Source organism: Antechinus flavipes, chromosome 6 (genome assembly GCF_016432865.1).
Source record: "Antechinus flavipes isolate AdamAnt ecotype Samford, QLD, Australia chromosome 6, AdamAnt_v2, whole genome shotgun sequence".
NCBI classification, from domain to species: domain Eukaryota; kingdom Metazoa; phylum Chordata; class Mammalia; order Dasyuromorphia; family Dasyuridae; genus Antechinus; species Antechinus flavipes.
The window spans coordinates 157,294,754-157,316,179 of record NC_067403.1 but is presented as its reverse complement, the minus strand read 5'-3'; the positions used below and the strand labels follow the sequence as shown (position 1 = coordinate 157,316,179).

At 34.8% G+C, this 21,426-nt stretch overlaps 1 protein-coding gene across 4 annotated transcripts in view; it reads right to left on the bottom strand.

Moving 5' to 3' along the window:
* MAPK10 (mitogen-activated protein kinase 10) overlaps positions 1–21,426 on the bottom strand; it is a 174,204-nt gene that overhangs the window by 72,347 nt on the left and 80,431 nt on the right. For 2 of the 4 annotated variants that reach the window (XM_051967700.1, XM_051967697.1), the window contains exons 3-4: positions 20,086–20,157; positions 2,525–2,694 (exon numbers count right to left, since the gene is read on the bottom strand). In XM_051967700.1, the coding sequence (XP_051823660.1) occupies positions 2,525–2,694; positions 20,086–20,151 (236 nt within the window). In that variant the 5' untranslated portion in view covers positions 20,152–20,157. Of the gene's footprint in view, positions 1–2,524; positions 2,695–20,058; positions 20,158–21,426 lie in introns of all 4 variants that reach the window. The other 2 variants (XM_051967698.1, XM_051967699.1) reach the window with 2 other exon arrangements.

Sequence of the window (21,426 nt, the reverse complement as noted above, 5' to 3'; positions counted from 1 at the left end):
CATGATAATGAGAACCAAACAAGAGTCATCATTCTTTCAGATGGACATGAATAATACAAAATCAGAAGGAATGCTATAGTTGTAATTTGCCTCAGTGGAAGGAAATATCTAAACTGATGAAATCATAAATGCATTACATATTAATTTTATGAGTTGTAAAAAGGAAAATGTTGGGCAGGCTTTTTCTTGGTGATTGGGAACTTCATAAAATGATTGGTTCACTAAGTTGTTAATCACTTACTACTTGATCATCTTACTGACTACACAAGAATTTCACAACTGGAAATGAAGACTATATATAGTGAAGTATTTGTTTCTATATCACTGAATTAGAAAACTAAGGCATCATATAGTTGTTTGCCCTATTTCTGTGATCATAGATTCATTTATTGGTAAAAGAGTAGGATTCTTATGAAAGAAAGGTCATTTGGCAAGAGCTCGAAGTACTGAGAAAATTTTAAGTTAGTTTACTTAGTAAAACAATGAGAAGTTGGGAAGTCTCAGAAATGAAATTACTATCTTCACTTGGAACAAAGAACAATACTGTGCATTGTACACAAATATGTTCAACACTTGAATTGAATATAATTGGCAATTATTATCTCTTTTGGAAAATGTTTTTCCATTTTGTGTTCTTGCCACAAAGAAATATATATGAAAACAAAGGTGTTTGTTTTGTTTTGTTTTTTAAATGAACTTTTAGAAATCACATGTTGAATGAAAGGACTCTTTAAAAAAAGAGTAGCTGAACCTTTAAAATGGAGCTTCTGGAGTCGGTCATTTTTTGTTTTATTTTATTGTATGGTATGAATCTGTGATTGCATCAGTGTACAGAATTCCCGGGTGAGGAAACTCCCTCTAGCAATGCATTGGTTTCGCAAAGTTCAATCAGAGGTTTTCTGAGGACACAAAGAAGCTATCAGGATATGACTGAGGTGGGATTTAAATCTAGGTTGTCCAGATTCCACTATTCAAAGCCCACTGGTCTAAGACTCTATGCTTAGTACTGTAGATAAGAGTCCTGTCCTTCTTGAGGATTGGAAGAAAAGCAAAAGTTTTAATTCTCATCCAGTTTCTGAATAAGTGCTTCTACTTCCACCTTCAAGGGGGAAAATGGAAGAGACCAATCCACTTCAGGTAGTTGAAGGAAGATTCTGGGAAGACATGAAAAAGGCTGGTAGTCTATATCATGTCCTTATCCCCAGATTGCTACTTGAGAGACCTGGAGGAGTTTCCCCCTGAGTGAGAGCTAGAACTCTCTCCTAGATTATCTGAGTAACATTGCTCTTCCTCTGAATTAATAAATGGATTTCTGTGCTATTCACTATGTATGTTCAGGCCAATTAAGCAGTGCAATGGATATACTACTAGGTCTGGAGTCAAGAAGACGCAAGTTCAAATACAGCCTCAGACACTAACTAGATGGGTTACCCTGAAACTTAACTTAACTCTGCCTCAGTTTCCTCACCTATAAAATGATTTAGAGAAGGAAATGGCAAACCACTCCAGAATTTTTGCCAAGAAAACCCCAAATAGGATCATAAAAGATTTGGATATAACTGAAACTACTCAAAAATGATAAAAATGTGTGTTCATTATAGAACTGATATTAGGTGGAAAAGATACAGGTTGAACTGGATAAAAGGTTCTCAAACTGTGGTCTGGGACCACTAATGCATCCTAAGACCCATATTAAGGATACAAAAGATCAAAATTATTTCCATAACTATATCAAGGTTCTTTGATTTCTAAAATGGCAAATGCAACTAGGTATATATAATCCATAATTCTTGGAGGGAGAGGGTGTTTTACTCAATAATTTTAAACAGTATAATGGGATTATGAGTCCAAAATGTTTGAGAACCAGTAAACCAGATGAGGATTCAGATTTTCATGGATTTTGAGATTCCATAATTCTTCAACATTTTGAATCAGCTTGCAATCTTTCCAATTCTGCCTTCCACAGTCACATAGGGATGTAGAAATTCAGGGCTGGGAGGTTCATCTTAAGGTTCATCTACTCTTATTCTTTCACTCTGAAAGGAAACTGAAATTTTAAAAGATTAACTTGCTCAATGTCACAAAAGCAAAAGTGAATTTTGAGCTCAAAGCAAGTTCAGTTCCCATTTTAGAAATTTTCACAGATCTAATGATAAGTTTCACTTATTACAAAGAGGTACTAATATTTCTTTGGGTTTTTTTTTTTTTTGGTGGAATTTAAAACTCTCATAAATGTTTCAAAGGGGTCTTTTTTAGTACTTATAACATCACTAACCTCCTTGCTAAAAAATTTTTTTGCAACACAAATATTGAAACATCAGAACCCAAGAATTATTGGCAATAGTTTTTCTCTTGTATGGCTCCAAAATTAACTAGCAAACTCATGTTTATTGAGGTAATAAACTTTCTTCAACAGAATGTATTTCTTTTCCCCTCCGATGAGGTTTGTGTTTTTGCTTTTGTTTGTTAGCAACAACAAGGAGAAGATATGGTAAAACTACAAGATGAAACTCATTCAACTTACCAAACGATTCCCTGAGCCCCAGAGCCAATAGGCTTTAGATTCTGGTAGCGTTTGAGAACTGTGAATGTTGAATCTCCCACTTCTACACTGTAGAACTGGTTGTCTACTTTGCTTTTGCTCATGTTGTAATATTTGGCAATATATGACACATCCACTTGTTTATCAAATCCCTGTCAGGAAAAATGAAAAAAAAGTGAGATTAAACTAGAAGCATGATAATGAAATGTAGGAAAAGTATGTTGTTTATACAGATTCTAATAGTTGTTAATTCTCACTGCTACATTTATATATTATTGTTGTTCAAGTCTTCCTCAAAAAATAGGCAAATCTGACTAGGATCAGCCAGAAATTTAAGGATGACCTGAAATAAATTTCTAAAGGAAGTTTCTTAAATGTAGAAAGTAATGATAATGGATTGAGTTCAGTTATTTAGGTGAATCCAACTTCTATGAAATGGATGTCTCTATAGCAGGGCAGAAAAACCTGAGAACTAGAAATCAAAATTTAGGTTTTGGGCCTGCCTGACATGTAGTGACAAATTAGTCTTTCTGGGCCTTAGCTTCCTCATTTAGAAGGATTAGATTAGAGATGGCTAATATTTTAGGTAGTGATTTTAAAATAATTAAATAGATCCCATGATCAGGAAAAAGTAGTTGTTTTCAAGAATTTCTCTCAATTCAAAGCCAGAATAAGGAATTGTGTTCCAGATACATAAAAGCTAAGGCTAAAACTACAGAATGAGATGACCAAAATTCCACACAAGGTAAAAAAAAACAAAAAAAAAAAAACAACCTGAAACAACACCAGAAAACTGTACTTAGAATCTCGATCAGATTCTTCTTCCTGAGTTCAAATCTGACCTCAGAGACTAATTGTGTGATAAAATTTACCTCAGTTTGTTCATCAGGGCCTCAATACTCTACCCAAGTGGTTGAAGACACCCTAACTGAGGAAAAGGAGAAGGACCTTCTACTGCACCACACAAGAGAGAAACCAATAACAAGAAGAGAAACCAAAACAAAAGAAAGAGAATTGGAGAGAAAAGCTGAAAAGTGAAGAATGTAGGGGAGAATTCCTGGTAATACAACTAGGCCACAAGCAGATAAACCAACAGACAGGCTCCTAAAGACAGAAGGAAGTAAAAAGATCAAAGAATGACCAAAGATTAGTAAAAAAAAAAAAAAAAAAAAATCATATTATAAGTAAAAAAAGACCCCAAATACTCAATCAAAAAGAATTTACTGGACTTTTTTTTTTTAATTTAGCTAGCTAGTATTTTATTTTCCTCCAGATTTTTAACATTTTTTTGTATTTTAGATTCTTTCTCTTACTCCCTTGCTATCACACTTCTCCTTTGAGAACGTAAGCAATTCAATATAGGTTATACATGTGTAGACATGCAAAATATTTCCAAAACAGTCATGTTGTAAAAGAAAATACAGGTTCCCTCTTTCTGCATCCCCAAAAAACCCTCAAGAAAATTAAAGGAAAAAGTGAGTATTCTTCAATCTACATTCAGACATCAACAATTCTTTCTCTGGTTATGGGCTTCTTAGAAATCATGAAACAATAGCAAGGAATACTAGAATAGTTCAAAAGGTAAATAAAACTATAAATATAAGATATAAAGAATGAAATTAGGTTGGAAAATAGGGCTCCCCAATGGAAAAAAAAAAGAATACAACTCACAATTTTAAAAATACAAAGAGACTTCTCTCCAAAGAACTGAACAAAGCAAAAGAGAAAATGACAGTTGTAGAATACACACACACACACACACACACACACACACACACAAACATGAGTCAAAAAAAAAATTTTCCAAGAGAGACATAAAGACAATAACTTTAAAAAGAATACATGAATTTTGTCTGAATCCAAATGGTTGTCCTTGAAGGTAGAATACATAAAGATAACTTAAGAATCACAGGTTGCCCAGACGAACATGATAATTAAAAAAAAAAATTAAATATCATCCTGTAGAAAGGATTTGTGCTGATAGATAAATTTGGAAAGTATGGACAGGAAAAGAAGTTGCTTAATATACAAAGTTAGTTTGGGGAGGGTCTAGAAGGTGCGATAGAGAGGGAGAAATGAGAGAATATATAGCCAGAACTAGAAAGTATGACAAGAGAAACAAGGAAGTAGTGAGATTACGAAGGAGTCATGTCTTAGTGAAGGCAAAAAAATAGGAGAAAGAATAGTTTTATAACGAAGGGAAGTCTGATCATTAAGGAGCATGTAGTTCAGGGGAACAATGCAAGGGGCACTGAGGGAATGGAATTGAAATGAATAGATATGAGGGAGTAGTGAATGGTTGGGAAACATGGTTTGCAAATCACTTGCTAGGAGTTCTGAATTACTGCTTCGAAGTACCTGTCAGGAAATGGGAATATAATTGAGCTATTATTGAGCTATTATAATAGCTGTTGAGTACAGAATGTAAGTATTGCCTCATTGAAGGAGGCATGAAATTTTATGGTACTAGTTCCTATCTTGATGTTCAAATGATAGTAATGTTTTGAACTGTGAGATTCAAGGAGACAAAACTTAAGAACACGGAGTATGTTTGTTCTGTTTTTATTGCTTTTGGAAAAAAGGAAAAGATAGGGAAAGAAAAAAGAATATTCTAATAAAAAAAGAGAGGAATTTACTAGTTATCAAAATTAGGGTGTGGGAGAAGAGTATATAAACATATGGAAGAAGTATTGTCGGAGACAGATAAAGAAGGATTGAACATACACCTACATATCTGCACACTAATTGTGTAGAATTATACTTAATAGGGAAAGAGAAGGGTGTAAGAAGTAGATCAATCATGAGTTCATGCTGAAAGAGATAGTAGGAGAGGAACCAGCTGCCCTTGATTAATTCAAGGCCGGAGAACTCTTAACCATATAGAGAGAAAACTGCTGGATATAATTTCTGAGTCATTCAGTGAAATCTAAGAAATCATGAGGGAAAATTAGAGAAAACACAAGATTAGAAAAGGAATTGGAAAATTAGAATGTTGTCCCAGTTATTCAAAAATGGAAGAGAATAGAGTCTGTAACCTTCAGGTCAGAGAACTTGACTTTGATTCCTAAGAAAGTTCTAAAAGGAGTCATTAAAGCAATGGGAATGAGAAAAGGTCAGTATGGCTTATCATAAACAAGTCATGCCAGATTTTAAAATATCTGTTTTGGTCTAACACCAAGAAAACACAGGTCCTCCATCAACCAGTACCCCCACCCATCCTCATGTGGAACCATCACTCATAACAAATGGAGAAGTTTTGAATGCTATGGTTAAGTTCTCTTACCTTGTCAGTATGCTTTCCATGGATGTCTACATTGATAATAGGAGAGACACATTCATTGCCAGAGCTAACTCAGTGTTTGGGAGGCTCCAAAGGAAGGTGTGGGAGTGCAGAGGTATTAGACTATCAAACTAAAGGTCCACAGAACCAAAGTGCTGACCTCATTAGTGTATGTCTGTGAAACCTGGACAGAATACCAGCACCGTGCCAGGAAACCAAATCACTTCCATTTGAATTGTCTTAGGAACATTCTGAGGATCACCTGGCAGGATAAAGTACCAGATACTGAGGTTCTTTTTCAAATTAAACTGCCAAGTATTCAAACTTACTGCAGAGAGCACAGCTCCGTTGGGCTGGCCACACTATTCAAATGCCAAACGTACGCTTGCCAAAAAGATTATTTTATGCAGAACTCACATATGGCAAGTGCTCACAAGGCAGTCAGAAAAAGAGATACAAGGACACTTCCAAGGTCCTTCTTAGCAACTTTAGAATTGATTGTATGACATGGGAGATAATGGCACAGAACCACCCAGTATGGCAAGCCCTGTACTGTGTTCTATGAGCAAAGAAAAATTGAATTAGCCCAGGAGAAATGTGAAATGGGCAAAGTTAGAGAACCACCCCAAATGTTTATAGGGACTGTTTGTGTCTAACCTGTGGTAGAGCACTTTGGAATTCATTTCAAGCTGATCATACACTGTCAGACACACTGCAACTCAACTTTAATATAGTAATGTCATTTTGGCCCTATTTGAGCAAAAAAGGACAACAATCAACCAACCATGCCAGATTAACCTTATTTTGTCTTTTGCTAGGACTACTAAATTATTAGATTAGGGAAATGCTGTGGATACAGTTTACCAATATGTTAGCAAAATTTTGAGAAGGCTTATTATGTTATTCCTATGGAGAAATTACAGAAATAAAACTGGATTCAAAACTTGTAATGGCTCAGTGTCAGCATGGAAAGAGGCTTCAAGTCTACTATTAATTAGACTCAGATCTAATTAATATCCAAGAGATCTGGGGTGATTCTATGTTGACATCTTTATCATAAAACTTGGGTAAAAGTATATATGGCATGCTTGTGACATTTTCAAATCACCCAAAACTGCATAGCTAACAAAAAAGATATTGGAATCAGCATTGGGGTCAAGATGAAATTCAATAGGGATAAATACAGTTTCTTATAATTGTTAAGAATCAAGTTCCTACGAATATGAACTATTTGCATTTTTTATTTTTTTCACGAGTTATTTTTACCTTCTGAATCCAATTCTCCCTGTGCAACAAGAGAACTGTTCGGTTCGGGAAACATATATTGTATCTAGGATATACTGCAACATATCTAACATATATAGGACTGCTTGCCATCTAGGGGAGGAAGGGAGGGGAAAAATTGAAACAGAAGTGAGTGCAAGGGATAATGTTGTAAAAAATTACCCTGGCATGGATTCTGTCAATATAAAGTTATTATTAAATAAAATTAAATTTAAAAAAAAAAAAAAAGAATCAAGTTCCTTGTTGTTTGCAAGTAAAAGTTAAGACAACAGTTTTTCTAAAATAGATTTGAAGGGGTAGGTGTCTGTAAGTTCAATATGAGTGAGCTGTGATATGGCAATCCAAAAAATAAATGTTGCCTTAATGGAACTACAACTTACAGGAATAAAGAGATAGATGATAGTTTTTTTTTTTTTTCCTGGTTTTTTTTTCTTTGTAGCTCTCTTTCAGAGTACTATGTTCAGTTCTGGAGTCCATAGTTTAAAACAAACATTGATAAGTTATAAATTATTGAAAGGAGGGTAATGAGATGATGAATGAAGAAGGTGAAGAGCCTTGACTCTTTCATATTAGGAACAGTTGAAGGAAATGGGTATGTTTAGACTAAGAAGAGAAGGGACATTCAAGTATTTAAAAGACTGTCAGAGAGAATTAAACTTATTTTTCATGTCTCTAGAAGGAAAAACTAGGACATGGACAAATACTACATAAGCAAATTATAGTAGATGTCAAGGAAGATTTCCAAAGAAGTATATGTATCCACAAAAATGTGGGGGAGATGAATCACTTAAGAATTACAGATTAAAATAATTGTGAATGATCACTTCACAACTATCAAATTGACAATGATGATAAAAAGTCAACATTAGAAGCATGTGAAAAGATAAGCAAACTAAGGGATGGATTGTTGGTAGGGCTATGAACCAGTCCAACTGTTTTGGAAACCAATTATAATTATGAAAGAAAAGTTATCAGTAGATAAAAGTAGGTAAAAACTAAATAAATTATATGCTCAAAACATCAAAGTCATGCAATCAACAAAATGGAGCACTAGAAATTTTCCATAATCTTTACAACTTCTCAAAACTCTCCAAAATAGTAATTATGTCCAATAAATAAAATAGTTTCGATTACTTCCATTGTCTGTTACACCAAGAACCAAATGAGGTAATAATACAAAGAAACACAGAAGACTTTTACCATGATCTCTTAGTACCTCATCTTCCACTAATGACAAACTGCTTCAGGCTGTACAAGCTGATCCATGGATTTGCAAAGGAACTTAACCTTACCTCCACAACACATACATCAGTGCCATGAAATACCAATGTGACAGCACTGAACCTCAGCAACAGAATTCACCCAGAGAACCAAGAAACAGTTAATTGGAAAAAGGACACATCTGTGTAACTTCATGGCACTCCACTAAGCCTGAGAGAAAGTGCTTAGCATCCATTGGAATCAGTTCTATACTACCAGAAGTGACCTGAGACAGAAACAGAACTGTCCAACTTTTAAGTCCAGCACCCCAGGAAATCAGTATCAAAGGAGGAGTCAGAAAGTGCCCAATATAGGAAAATATATTAAAAAACTAAAATGACCAAAGATTTCAGAAGAAAATTTGATTAGACTTCTAACCTAGCAGATAAAACAGCATGAAAGCTATTAATAGTGAAAGAAGGGCCTGCACATGAGCTAAAATCTCCAAACACCTGTGAATAAATGCCTCAAGAAAAAGGAAAACGAATTAATACCTGATGAGATAGAGGAATCTGCAGATTCCCAAGAGAGCACAGAAAAATAATAAGATGCTCCTGAATGATTTAAAAGAGAACTAAAAATTGTGGAAGCAGAATTTATGGCCTGCACAGCTGAGATCATTGGCAGAATAGAAAAACTTCAATCATGCCAGCAAGCATCTAGGAATCAATCTACCAAAGCACACAAATTACTCATATAGATTCAATTACAGAATACTCCTGTTCAATGAAATAAAGAACAATTTAAATAGCCGGAGGAATATTCATGGCTCAGGGACAGGCTGTTTTCATATAATAAAAATGACATCACCATAATTAATTTTACATTTTAGTGCTACACAAATCAAATGATCATAGGGATAAATCATAGAAATTGATAGAATAATAACAACATTCAATTGGGAAAAACAAAAGATGTAGACTATCAAGGGAAGTGACTCAAACAGGAAAGGATGGAGAGTCAATAAACACTTCTTGACCTCAAACTAGCAATCATCAAAACTATAAATTATATATTTAAAAATAAGGAGGTGGATAAATGGAATAGACTAAATAAGGAAGAATAGAAACATTTGAAATCAATAACCAAGTTCAATAAATAAGTAACATATACACACAGAAAAAGAGAGAAGGGGGGAGGGAGGGGAAAAGAGCAAGAGAAACAGAGAGAGAGAGAGACAGAGACAAAGAGAAAGGGAGAGAGAAACAGAGACAAAGACAGAGAAAGCATGCTCAGAAAAGAATGCTCTATTTGATTTTTTTAAAAACTGCTGGAAAAACTGGAAGGAAATAGGGCAGAAATTAGCCTTTGACCAATGTTTCATGTCATATTCCATAATATGTTCTAAATGGATATGATGTTAACATTAAAGAAGAACAGATTATATACCTCTTATAATTATGAGTATGAATTATATTTTTAACTAAACAAGAAAAAGAGACAGTTACAGAAGATAAATTATTTTAATTACATAAAACTTTCAAAAGGATTCCTTCCAAAAAGGAAACAGGAAAAAAAAGCAAATAATGAGCCCATTATTTGAGGAACTGATTGGAGAATTTGAATAAAATAGAACTTTATTTCATGGAAAGGAACAATGAGTGAGAAGATGAATAGACATGACAATCATAATGTTATTGAATACAACACAAGAGAACAAAAGAAATTAGATAAAATAGAAACAAAGAAAGGGAAGAAGGAAGGAGAAGAAAGAGAGAAAAAATTATTAAGTATTTATCTAACTTGAGCTAAGCTCTGGAAATACAAATAGAAAAAAATAAGATGATAGCTGCTCTTAAAGAACACATTCTTCTTGCAGAAGACAACACATAAAATTGAATTTAGCTGCACCATTTGTGAAAAGGTTTAGGAGTCCTAAGCAGGACAGATGGCAAGGTCTAGATGTCCTTAGTTTATATTAATTGATCAGATGATGGTAGATTTCTATATGGTATAGAAACAAGGTCGAGTTAGTAACCTCCATCTCATCTTAATACATGTGAGCAACCAAGTAGTTGTGATGTGTTCTAGATAGCTTCAAAGAGTGAAGAGGTGAAGGAGGAACGTGAAGGGAGAGAGAATTCCTGGGAGTTATTGAGATTCCTATCACTCTGCAGTTTCAGATAGATTCTGGATTGATAGATTGGATGGATAGATTGAGGGAGGGATTCTAGATTACATGATAGAACATAGCCTTCCGTGATATACTGTAGGTGCTATGTCAGAGTTACCATATCAATGGTTTTGTTTAATGTTTTTTATTGTTGTAGAGGAGGGTTGTCTGGGACTGGGAGGCATTCTTGGGAAGATACTATAGTGTAAAAGTGAAATTGAATTAATCATTTTTTTTAAAAAAGTGGCAAGTTTTGCACAACAATGAACGAAATGTTTATGCATAATTAGCAATGATGTCATTGTACTGAGTCCCCTTACCTCCTTATTAATTCCACTGCCAGTAGCTTCAGGGAAGGAAAAAACCCTACAAAATTATATTTCAGTCTGAAGATTTCCTAGAATGTGATCCCATAATCCATGAAGAATCAGCTGAAGTTCTTATGTCTTCACTTATTTGTGAGTGATAGTTGTGTATTACACAGTTGTGAAATAGAACATTCTTGAAATAGTGTTGTGTCATAGTTCCCTTTTAATATCCTGACCCAGTTTCTCAATTGTCCTATTTACTCTGCCTCAGGTTATAACCTTTCCCTCCTAATGTTTGATAGGATAAAGGTCTTATATCTTTAGACTTTAGGCTATACTTATTTCCTCTTAATGTTTAATGGGATAAAGGTCTTTATCCATTTTAGACATCAAGAGAATATTAGGATCCTCTTCAGTACCAGCCATTATGTCATCCTAGGTGCTTCCCCCCATTAAGTCATCCCTATGAAGTACCTCCCCCATTATGGCATTATACTTGTTACCCTATAAAAGAACCTTGTTGTCTGATATTTATGGCTGGATTCTTTGAGAAGATAATCTCATCCAGCTCTGGGACCACATGGATCCATTTAATCCATTTAATCCGTTTAATCTCTCCATTTAATAAACTATTAAATTGGTCTCTAATCTCTGTCTTGCTCAGTTTCTTCAGCATTACAACAGAACCTTAATTTTCAGAAGATAAAAAATTACTGACAATAGGAAAAATTACCTTCGGGAAATTGTCCAGTAAGTCTGATAACCCCAAGCTTCTCTCTGAAACAAAAGTCCAATCACAGTATTCTTCTAGTAATATTATTCTTTAGACATTGAAGAATTAACTCTGTATATCTCCCAAACAACAGAAAAGTATAGCATTTGACACATTACCAACAATGTGTAACAAGGTGAACTAATCCTATAGCAAAATGGAAGAATAATGAACAACCTGAATGTTCTATGACATAGTGTCAGGAGAACTAGATGGCCCCTTTTTATTAAGTGGAACAACTCTGGAAGTGACTTGGGTGGCCATGAATGAAAAGGTTTGGATCTTTATTCTTAGAAAAAAACACCCATATTGTTAACACCACATACCCAAAGTAATAAAATATAATCATTTGAGTGCCTTCTGAAGATTTCAATGGAATGAGCATTGCACTGTGAGATAAGTGATCTGTATTCTACTTTCCCTCCAAGCTACATGTTGAAATAACATCTTGTAGGTTGTGTCATAAGTCACATTATGTGTTCTAGTCTTCAAGTACCCCATTTGTAAAATGGTTATTAGTTACCTAAAAATAAAGATTTTATGTATTGAGATCCTTCCAATGGCTATAAGAAGTGATTCTATGAACTAAAAATATTTGCTACCTGGAATATGTGCTCTTTTAATATTTCACTATTTTATTGCTTATATGACTATCATATGTGTGTGTGTGTATTTTTTTTCATATACCAGGACATTTATTAAAAACCCCCTTTGTCTTTCAACTACCTAATGGATGGGCTGTCCAGTTGTTGTGAAGATCAAGTGAAATAATATTTGTAAAAAGCACTTAGCACAATGCTTCACAAAGTAAGTGCTAAATAAATGCATATTCCTTACTTTTGCCCCTTCATGGGTAATTAAAATAAGAAAAAAAAATTGAATGCTACTGGTATTGCTACTGAGATACCAATAAGACAAGGGAACAAAGAAACAAGATTTCAGAGTAGAGAACAATTTGAGGCTGAACTGCAATAACCCTGAAGTCAATACTGGAAAGAGAAGACATTGAATCCAAAATATAGAAGACATAATATATAGTAAGGCAGGGTTGTTAACAGATATCACAGTAAAGACTAATAATAGCTTTAAGCAGAGAAAGGCTTAAGTAAAGATACAATAGGACTTCAAGATACGATAGGACTTTCAGTTTGGAACTTACAGTTTGGATTAAAAAAAACTTCAGAATTTTTAATCAGAACTCTGCACTGAGTTGTACATGGGCATAGCAGTCTGGTCTTTCCTCCATAGTGACCACCCTTACCCAACTCAGCCAGCCATACATAACCCACAGCTTCTATTGGAACCTCTGTACAAAATAATGAATAGATTTTTTTGGGAAAAAAAAAGCCTACAAAAAAAAAAAAAGCAACTGAGATAGATAGTATCAAGAACATTTATAGATATAACTACTAGGAAGATAATAAATAGGTATAATGCTATATTTACATAGTAAAATATAATAATAATAATAAAAGCAAACAAAAATGGAAAAGGCCTGCTAGCATTTCTATAGTGATCTGTTTTCATAGGGGTGAAAATAAAGTCACCTCATTTGAATTCTACTACAGTATAGTCCTGCACTATGTGAGGAAAAAGTAATATCACCTTGAAGATAAAATTGAGGAGATGTCAGTAACAAATATATCCAGAAGAAATCTATGCTAGACTTGACACAATTTTAAAATCATCCAAATAATAGTAAGTCAATAGAAATCAATGAATGAGCTGATACTTTAAGATCCAAAGCTTCCTCAATACATAAAAGTAATCAAAGAATATGAAGGAATCTTCTCAAAGAAGAATGAAAAACTATTAATAATAATGTGAAAGAAATGTCCCAAATTACAAGTAGAGAAATGCACATGAAAACAACTTCACACCCAGCAAGTTAGCAAAAATAACAAAAGACCAGGAATAGTCAATATTATAGGGCAGGACTTAGTTATAGAAAAATAGTGTCATTATACATTGTTTATGTAAAACAATTTGGAATTATAAAAATAAGGTGGACAAAATGGTCATATTCTTCAATACAAAGGCTAATCGTATATCCCTTTCTGACAAAAATAATGGCTCCATACACAACAGAATCTTTTAGCTGCATTTTTTTGGAGGGCATAGCAGAGAATTGGAAGCAAAGTCAATGCCAATCAATTGGTAAACAGCTAAACAAATTATGACACATAGATGTGATAAACATTACTGTGCATTAAAAAAACTCACATGAATTGAATAAGTATATAACAAATAAAAGAAGTAAACAGAGCCAAGAAAATAATAAAAATTACTACAACAATATGAATGGAAAAAATAATTACAAAACAATAAAATTAAATGTTGAAAAATTAAAAGGAACTTTGGTCCCAAGATCAGACATAATGATACTTCTACTCTAACTTTTAGAAGAAGGGGGAATCCTCATGTGTCATTGAATATATATATATACACATATATATGGATTTATTTTGCTATATTTTCTTCATTTCTTTTCACTTTTTCTTTTAAAAGATTCTTTGTCCTCCTATGGCCTTTGGAAGGTGAGAGAGGTGAGGTGGAATGCTACAATCTAAAAACAAAAGATATCAACAGGAATTTTCTTTTAAAAAAAGAAAAGAAAAATAAACCACTAATGCACTTTGCCAATAGCTGTTAAATCTTTTCTAGACTAATCTATACTTATGAGAATCCCATGAAACAGAACAAGTATATGTTTTTCTAAAGTAGAGCATATCTTCACAATACAACTAAAAAAGAAGTTTAAAAAATTTTAAAACCTCAGTCTATTATTCATTGATTTCTAAAGTTCATTTAAATTGGTAAAACAAAATAAAGGCAACTAGGTGACACAGTAGATAGAGCTCCAGCCCGGCAGTCAGGAGGACCTTAGTTCAAATCTCACCTAAGACATTTGATACTTACTAACTGTATGACCTTGGGCAAGTCTGTCAACCCCAACTGCCTTGCCCCCAAACCCTAATAAAATATAACCTTGGAGGCTCTCCTTTTAAATAAGACATGTCTGTAATGCACACCCATTCTATAAAGCAGAGAGATATTTTCATCTGAATTCTTCACTATTTGTCATAAAAGTTATTCCACACAAATTCCCCCGTAGAATTGATCAGAAAATTTTCTAAATATTTCCACAGTTGAACAGTATTATACTAATCCATCCCTGTAATGTTAGAGACCTTCACAATGAATTCCATGGTCATTTGAAAGAGATCTGTCTAACCATATGTACTGGGGAAAATGGATCAAAATATATAATGCTAGGATTATGGCAAGCAGTTGAACAGGTACCACTTTGAGCTGGTATATCAGTATTTCAGTACTTAAAAATATTTAGAAATAAGTATCTTTTATAGGCATATAGACAGTGAATGAGATGGATATAGAATTGTTCACGAGGAACAATCTAAGAAATTGTGCAATGTCTGAAAGATCATAAGTAGATTAAGATCAGATAGGCCTATCTTATCCTCTTTTGAAGATTTTTTTTCAAATAACAAGCATTTTTTTAAATCTCCAAACCACCCATAACACTAGAAAATAAAATGAAAAACAAAATTCTTATAACAAATATTCACAATCAAGAAAAATTAATTTTCTCCATATTCAAATATCTATGTCTCATTCTGAATTCTCCAGAAGCATGGCTTTTAAATCATTCAAAAGCATTCATTTTTATAAAGGAGGTTTTATAGCAGACAATGATTATCCTCACTTCACTCTGCATTAGTTCAAATGTTTTTCTCAAATCATCCCTTTCATCATTTCTTATAGCATACCAGAATTCAATTTATTTATATACTATAGTATATGAATAAATATGGTATATGAATTTGTTCAGCCATTTTCCAATTGATAGACATTATCTTATTTAACAATTTTGCCGTTATAAAAATAATTGCTCTAAATATATATTTTACATATAATTAGGTTTTTTTCTTTATTGATTGAAATCCTTAGGATATAGGTCTTTTAGAGTTATTACCAATTCAAAGACCATTTCTGTAATTTAGTAATGTTTGGGAGAGGAAGGACATGAATATCTGGGAAAGCTAAACGCCTTTTTATGCTGGTTGCTTATCCTTGCCAGGTTAGGACGAAGTAGACTTCCTTCTGATAAATGTTCAATGGCTTACAAATGCCTCATTTCATAACATCAATGAACTAAGAGAGGGCTGATGAAAGGGAAATAATAAAATGTAGATAAAGTGGTTATGCCATTTAGAATTTATGATGGTAAAAAGAGAAAACGCTGAAGTAATTCTAGACTTTAGCGGAATAGAATTCAAAACTCTTCAAATGAAATAGCTAAGATCTCATAGTAAAAGCAAGATGCAGAAGAGCTCTTGATATTGAAATTCTGATGAGAAAAATCACCAATCATTCAAAAGACGATGAAAAGGGGGAATTATCTAAAAATATGATGGGAGTTAATTCATGAAATCATAAAAGGCACTGAATCAAGGACAGATAACTGAAGATGAATATGAAATTGTGACATGGTCCTATAAGACTGTCTTCAGGAAACAGACCAAAAAGGAAGTAGCTTTTCTCAAAGATCAACATGAATATCAAAAAGGAACAGAAGAAACATTTCCAGTATAGGGGTTCTTTAAGTGGGGGTCATCCATTCCAGCTTACAAATAATCTCTAACACATAGGCTAGCAAACTTCTAGAGAAACTGAAAGATTAAATAACTTGTATCTGCTCAGGCAATAAGTAATTATCAGACACAAGATTTGAATCCTAGCCTTGAATCCAATATGCTAGACTATCTCTAATGAGCTAATGATAATGCATGGGTGAGCCTCAGTTTATCTCTACTTCCATGGAACATGACCAAGATAAGAGGTCAGAGTTTTCTCAAATAAGATTAGCTTGAGGCAACTGAAATGTAGCTGATGCTGGAAACAGGCATTAACACAGTCCTTCTGCTAGAAATGGTGAAGTTGAATGTCACCTATGCTTCCCCAATCTATTTACTCTGCTTGCTTTTCTCTTTTTCTTACAATCAAAAAATTTAAGAACCTTGTCCTTTCTCTCCCGTTTTGTCAAATTTGAATGAGAAGAAAACATATTAATGCAATAATAGTATGCAGAATTCCCCAGTTAAAAAGATATTCAGACAGAGGTTTGAGTATCAGCTCTAATTTATGTTTTGCTCAATTGCAGTCAGTTTTAAGCTACTTGATATTTAAGGCAAAATCAATATATAGGAAATATTGTATAAAAGAAGCCCTCAGAATATAATCCAATGCTTGTTATTGAACAAGCATAGGGAGAGGAAATTGGGGGGAAAGTAGATCTCTGGCAACATCTATCTTTCAATCACTGACATGGTAATTCTAAGTGACAGCTTCAGATGGAGCTCTTGGATTCAAGATGCCCGCTGGGGCTGGACAGACCTCCTTAATCTTTGCCATCTTTGCTGCGGCTCAGACCTCTTTTCAGCTGCTTTGTTGCTTTTTACCATTACGCCACTGGTGCTTCCTAACTTGGCTCATTAATGTCTGAGCAGAGCAGGGGAGGCTGTCTCACTGCTGCTGTCCACTGTGGCTGGTACTGAGCTCTTGTGCATCTTGCTCCTTCCTAAAAGGAATAACTTTCTGGGGCTCATACATCATACAAACATTTATAGATGTTTGAAGAAATCTGAACCCAGCCTTTCTGACCCCAATTCAGTGCTCTGGCTACTATTTAACTATTCTACACTGTAATCCACATTCTCAAAATTTGTTTCAGAGTCATCTGAGCTATCCCTCATTTCCTGGACTCTTCAGGTTCAATGGGGAAAAAAGTAGACATATTTGTGGGATAACTTGTAATTCTTGTTAGTCTATGTAGTCTATGTAGAAAATGTGCATGGTATAGACAGGGCATGGCAAATAACACCTAGAATCTCCTTTACTGAGTGCTAAACTTGAAAACTTCCTCTAATCCACAAATTCAATAATGCATCACTTCTGAAGGTTATATATATAGTTAAAACCAAAACAACTGAAGGGTTCAACTATTACTACATTATTATTTCAGAAATAATTGTAGCTTAAGATAATCCTTATTTCAAAGGCTTCTCAAGATCCTGAAAATTTTTTGCAAAAATGAAATGTGGAAAAAAATAATTTACACAAGTGACTCAGTACTAGATGTGCCAAGCAAGCACCCACTCTTTCTACTTCTGTAACTGAAGATTTAACAGAGCATGAACAAGGCAACCCTTCTTGCTTCCAGCCATTTGGTACTCAGTGCTGAAAGGAAATCTGAGGGGAGACAAAAAACTTCCTAGTTTCTTCCAGATAACCATGTGTATGACTCACTGCTTGGGTTCTTTGGGATTATGACATAGTGACAATCACCTCATTGGTTCTTGAGCAGGAATAATGCATGACTCAGTGGACCTTTAAAAAGAAAGTGATTTTTCCTTCCTTCTTTTCTCTCTCTCTCTCCCTTTCTCCTCCTTCTCTCCCTCTCTTCCTTTTTCTTTCTCTCCCTCCCTCTCTTTCTTCCTTCTTTCTCTCTCCCTCTCTCCCTCCTTCTCACTCTCTCTTTTCTCTGTTTGTCTCTCTAGATCTCTCTCTGCCTCTGTTTCTTGCATTCTCTGTCTCTGTTTCTTGCATTCTCTGTTTCTGTTTCTTGCATTCTCTCTCACATTTTCTCTATCTCTCTCTGTCTTTCTCTGTCACTGTGTGTCTGTTTCTGTCTCTCTGTGTCTCTCTATCTATGTCTCTGCTCTCTCCTCTCTTGCATTCTCTGTCTCTGTTCCTGTCTCGCATTCTCTCTCATTGTTTCTCTTACATTCTCTGTCTGTCTCTGTCTTTCTCTTTGTCTCTCTGTTTCTGTATCTCCCTCTGTGTCATGTCTGTTTGTCTGTCTGTCTCTCTCTTCCTAGAGACTTTAAGTGGTATCGCATAATTTCCTTTGAAAGGTTAAAAGGAAGGGCAACTAATCCTATCCCCCACCATGACTACCATGAGACTGTGAATGCATAGGAGCTAAAGCCAGTGTTCTGACAATGAGTTGTGAGTTCCTCTTCTAAAACTGTTCTTTCCTGATTTTAGCTAGTTAAACACTGACTCTGAGATGGAGATTGTCTAGGCTTTGAGACTGTTTTGTGAATTCAAGAGGTTCAGAGATGCTGATATTTTTGGTGAGAGCTGATGGTTGCACAAGGAGGTATTTCTTACAATTCTCCTCATGCTTCTTGAAGGTGACCACCAGCAGGGAAATGAGCTCCATTACTGGCTCAGTTCTGTCTTGAAGGAAACATTACTGAGCTGAAGTGAAATGTGAAATGCTTATTCAGCAATTGCACAGACTGGTTTTTATTCTGATGGGCCTCCTAGAGAGTGGTAAAAATAAAAGATACTATTGCTCCTTGTTCAAGTCTGTTTATGTCAAATGTACACTTGTGAATGTTTAAGAATTAGTTTTCTGTAGGAAATAGATACTTCTTCAATGTTCTTGCTGTAATTTGATCATTTTCAGTTGTTTCTGATTCTTTAGAATCCTATTTGGGGTTTTCTTGACAATACTGGAGTGTTTTGCTACTTCCTTCTCCAGTTCATTTTATAGATGAAGAATCTAAGGCAAATAGAGTCTAATGGCTTATCCAAGTTCACACAGCTAAGATGCATCTGAGATCCAATTTGAATTCATGAAGATGAATCTTACTGACTCCTGGCCCAGCATTCTAACCACTGTACCACTTAATTGCCCTTCCTTACTTCTTAAGAAGGTGAGCACCAGCAGAAAGATGAACTCAGTAGCTTAATTGTCTTGAGGGAGCATTGCTGAGTCCCACATTTCTTCCATATTTCTCATTGTAGATTAGATTTATGTTTTACCCCCTTATTTGGGAAACTTTCTAGATCTGATCTAAAACTTAAGCTTAAAGCAAATTTTCCCCAAAGTATTACAGTGGGGGACATAAGGAGTCCAAGAAAATGAAAACTTTCTCCCATCTCCCATCTCATGAACCCATCTCATTACAGGGAAGGCTTCTCTAGAACTGAATCCAGTCTGGACTTTGTGTCTAGTGGAAAGGGCAAAGGTCCCAAGCTCATGGTGCCCAGTAAGCATTGTTTATTGTGTTAGCAATTCTTCCTGCTCAGTGGCCAATAAAGGGAATGCCTCATCATGCTAGTGCCCATATCCCGAGGTGATCTGCATGGTAATGTGGAAGAAGCCACAGTTGCTAATCATCCCCAAAGCCATCTTCAGCACCATGTCACACATGTCCAGAAACAAGAAGTCCTACTTTCACTCCTACATCCCAATTCAAAGGTACAAAAGGGAAGAGGGTACATAGAGGTGGTGGTCTACCTCTTAATCTTATTTTAGCCTCAAAAAGTTTCCCAATGCCATGCTAAAAGCATTTAGACCTCTGAAATACATTGAAATAATTGCATTCCAAGTATTTTGAATATTGGATGACAAGATGAAATGGTGAATGTGGGAAAATGGAAGTACAAGGGAATATACTGTACCTTGTTTTACCTGTAAGAAACACACACCTGACAAAAGGCAATTTTCACATCGAAGGTAGGTTCACCGAAGTAGGACAAGAAGTAGCGGCTCATAAATACCTAAAAAATAAAACAATAAGATCTGACAACCCAAATCACTTCATTTATCATTATTTTAAAATATCAAATTTTAATTAATTGGGTATCAGTCACGTAATGGCTACTAAACAAAACCTAGATCATGTATCCTGTCCCAAGCAACAATGGCTCCTCAGTAGCTGGGCTCCTTTGCCTCATTCATACCAAAAAAGACATTCCTGCTTTTGCAAAGTGTGGACTCTTTTCAAGTGGATACAGTCTTACTTTCATTTCATACCCATTCTCCATCCTAACTGTGTTGGAATTTTCATTAGTATGGAAAAGCAGCCTCCTTGAACAGAAAATGGGCTAAGTCAGATAGCAATAAGTATTTCTAGTTTCCTCTATCTATAGTGAGTCTAATTAATGTAGTCTCAGCCCCTACTGATTCACTCTTTTCTAATTCCCTTAAATGGAAAGATTGTTGGAATTACTTTGGGCTTAATACCTCCTGGTTTTAGCTTCTTTAAAAAAAAAAAAATTAGAGTTACATTAGAGCATACTTATTACACTCTGTGACCTTGTAATATGTCCATTTAAGTAAGGTTCCACCAAACTAGCCCAACTGCTGTTCTTTCCCTAGCTCTCTTTATTCTTCCTACCTGTAAAGCAGTTCTCATTTTAACCACTGGAAATTGCTGACTTCCTTCAAGATGCAGATCCAGCCTTATTGCCAACAGAGCCTGTCCTGACCCACTTCCACTCTCTCAGCAACATTTGCCTGGGCATACTATATCTCTTTCTAATGAGTTTTGTACATCATTATATATTGTCTTCTCTTCTAAAATGCATAACCAAGACACATGGAGAGGAAGGATTCTTTTGCTTTTGTCTTTGATTTCCAATGACTAATTAAATTAATAAGTTGAACATTCATACTTTCATAGATATTATTTATCAGTATTCAACCATTATCCCACCTACTCTGCCTGAATATGTTATTTCTATGGATTGACTCTAGTAACATTTTTGTTATTTTTTGATATTAAATATTCTTAAGATAAGCTAAAATTCCTTTCACTTATTGACTGCTGTCTGTATTTTCATCTTGTTCACCTCATATCCCTCTTTATGAGCAAGTTTGTTTTCCTGGGCAAAAAGAAAGATCTGTTTTTCATATTCTCTCTCTCTCTCTCTCTCTATCTCTCTGTGTCTCTCTCTTTTTTCTCTATCTCTCTGTGTCTATCTCTCTCTGTCTCTCCCCCTATCCTCCTCCCTCTCTCCCTTCATCTCTGTGTGTTTCTGTGTGTG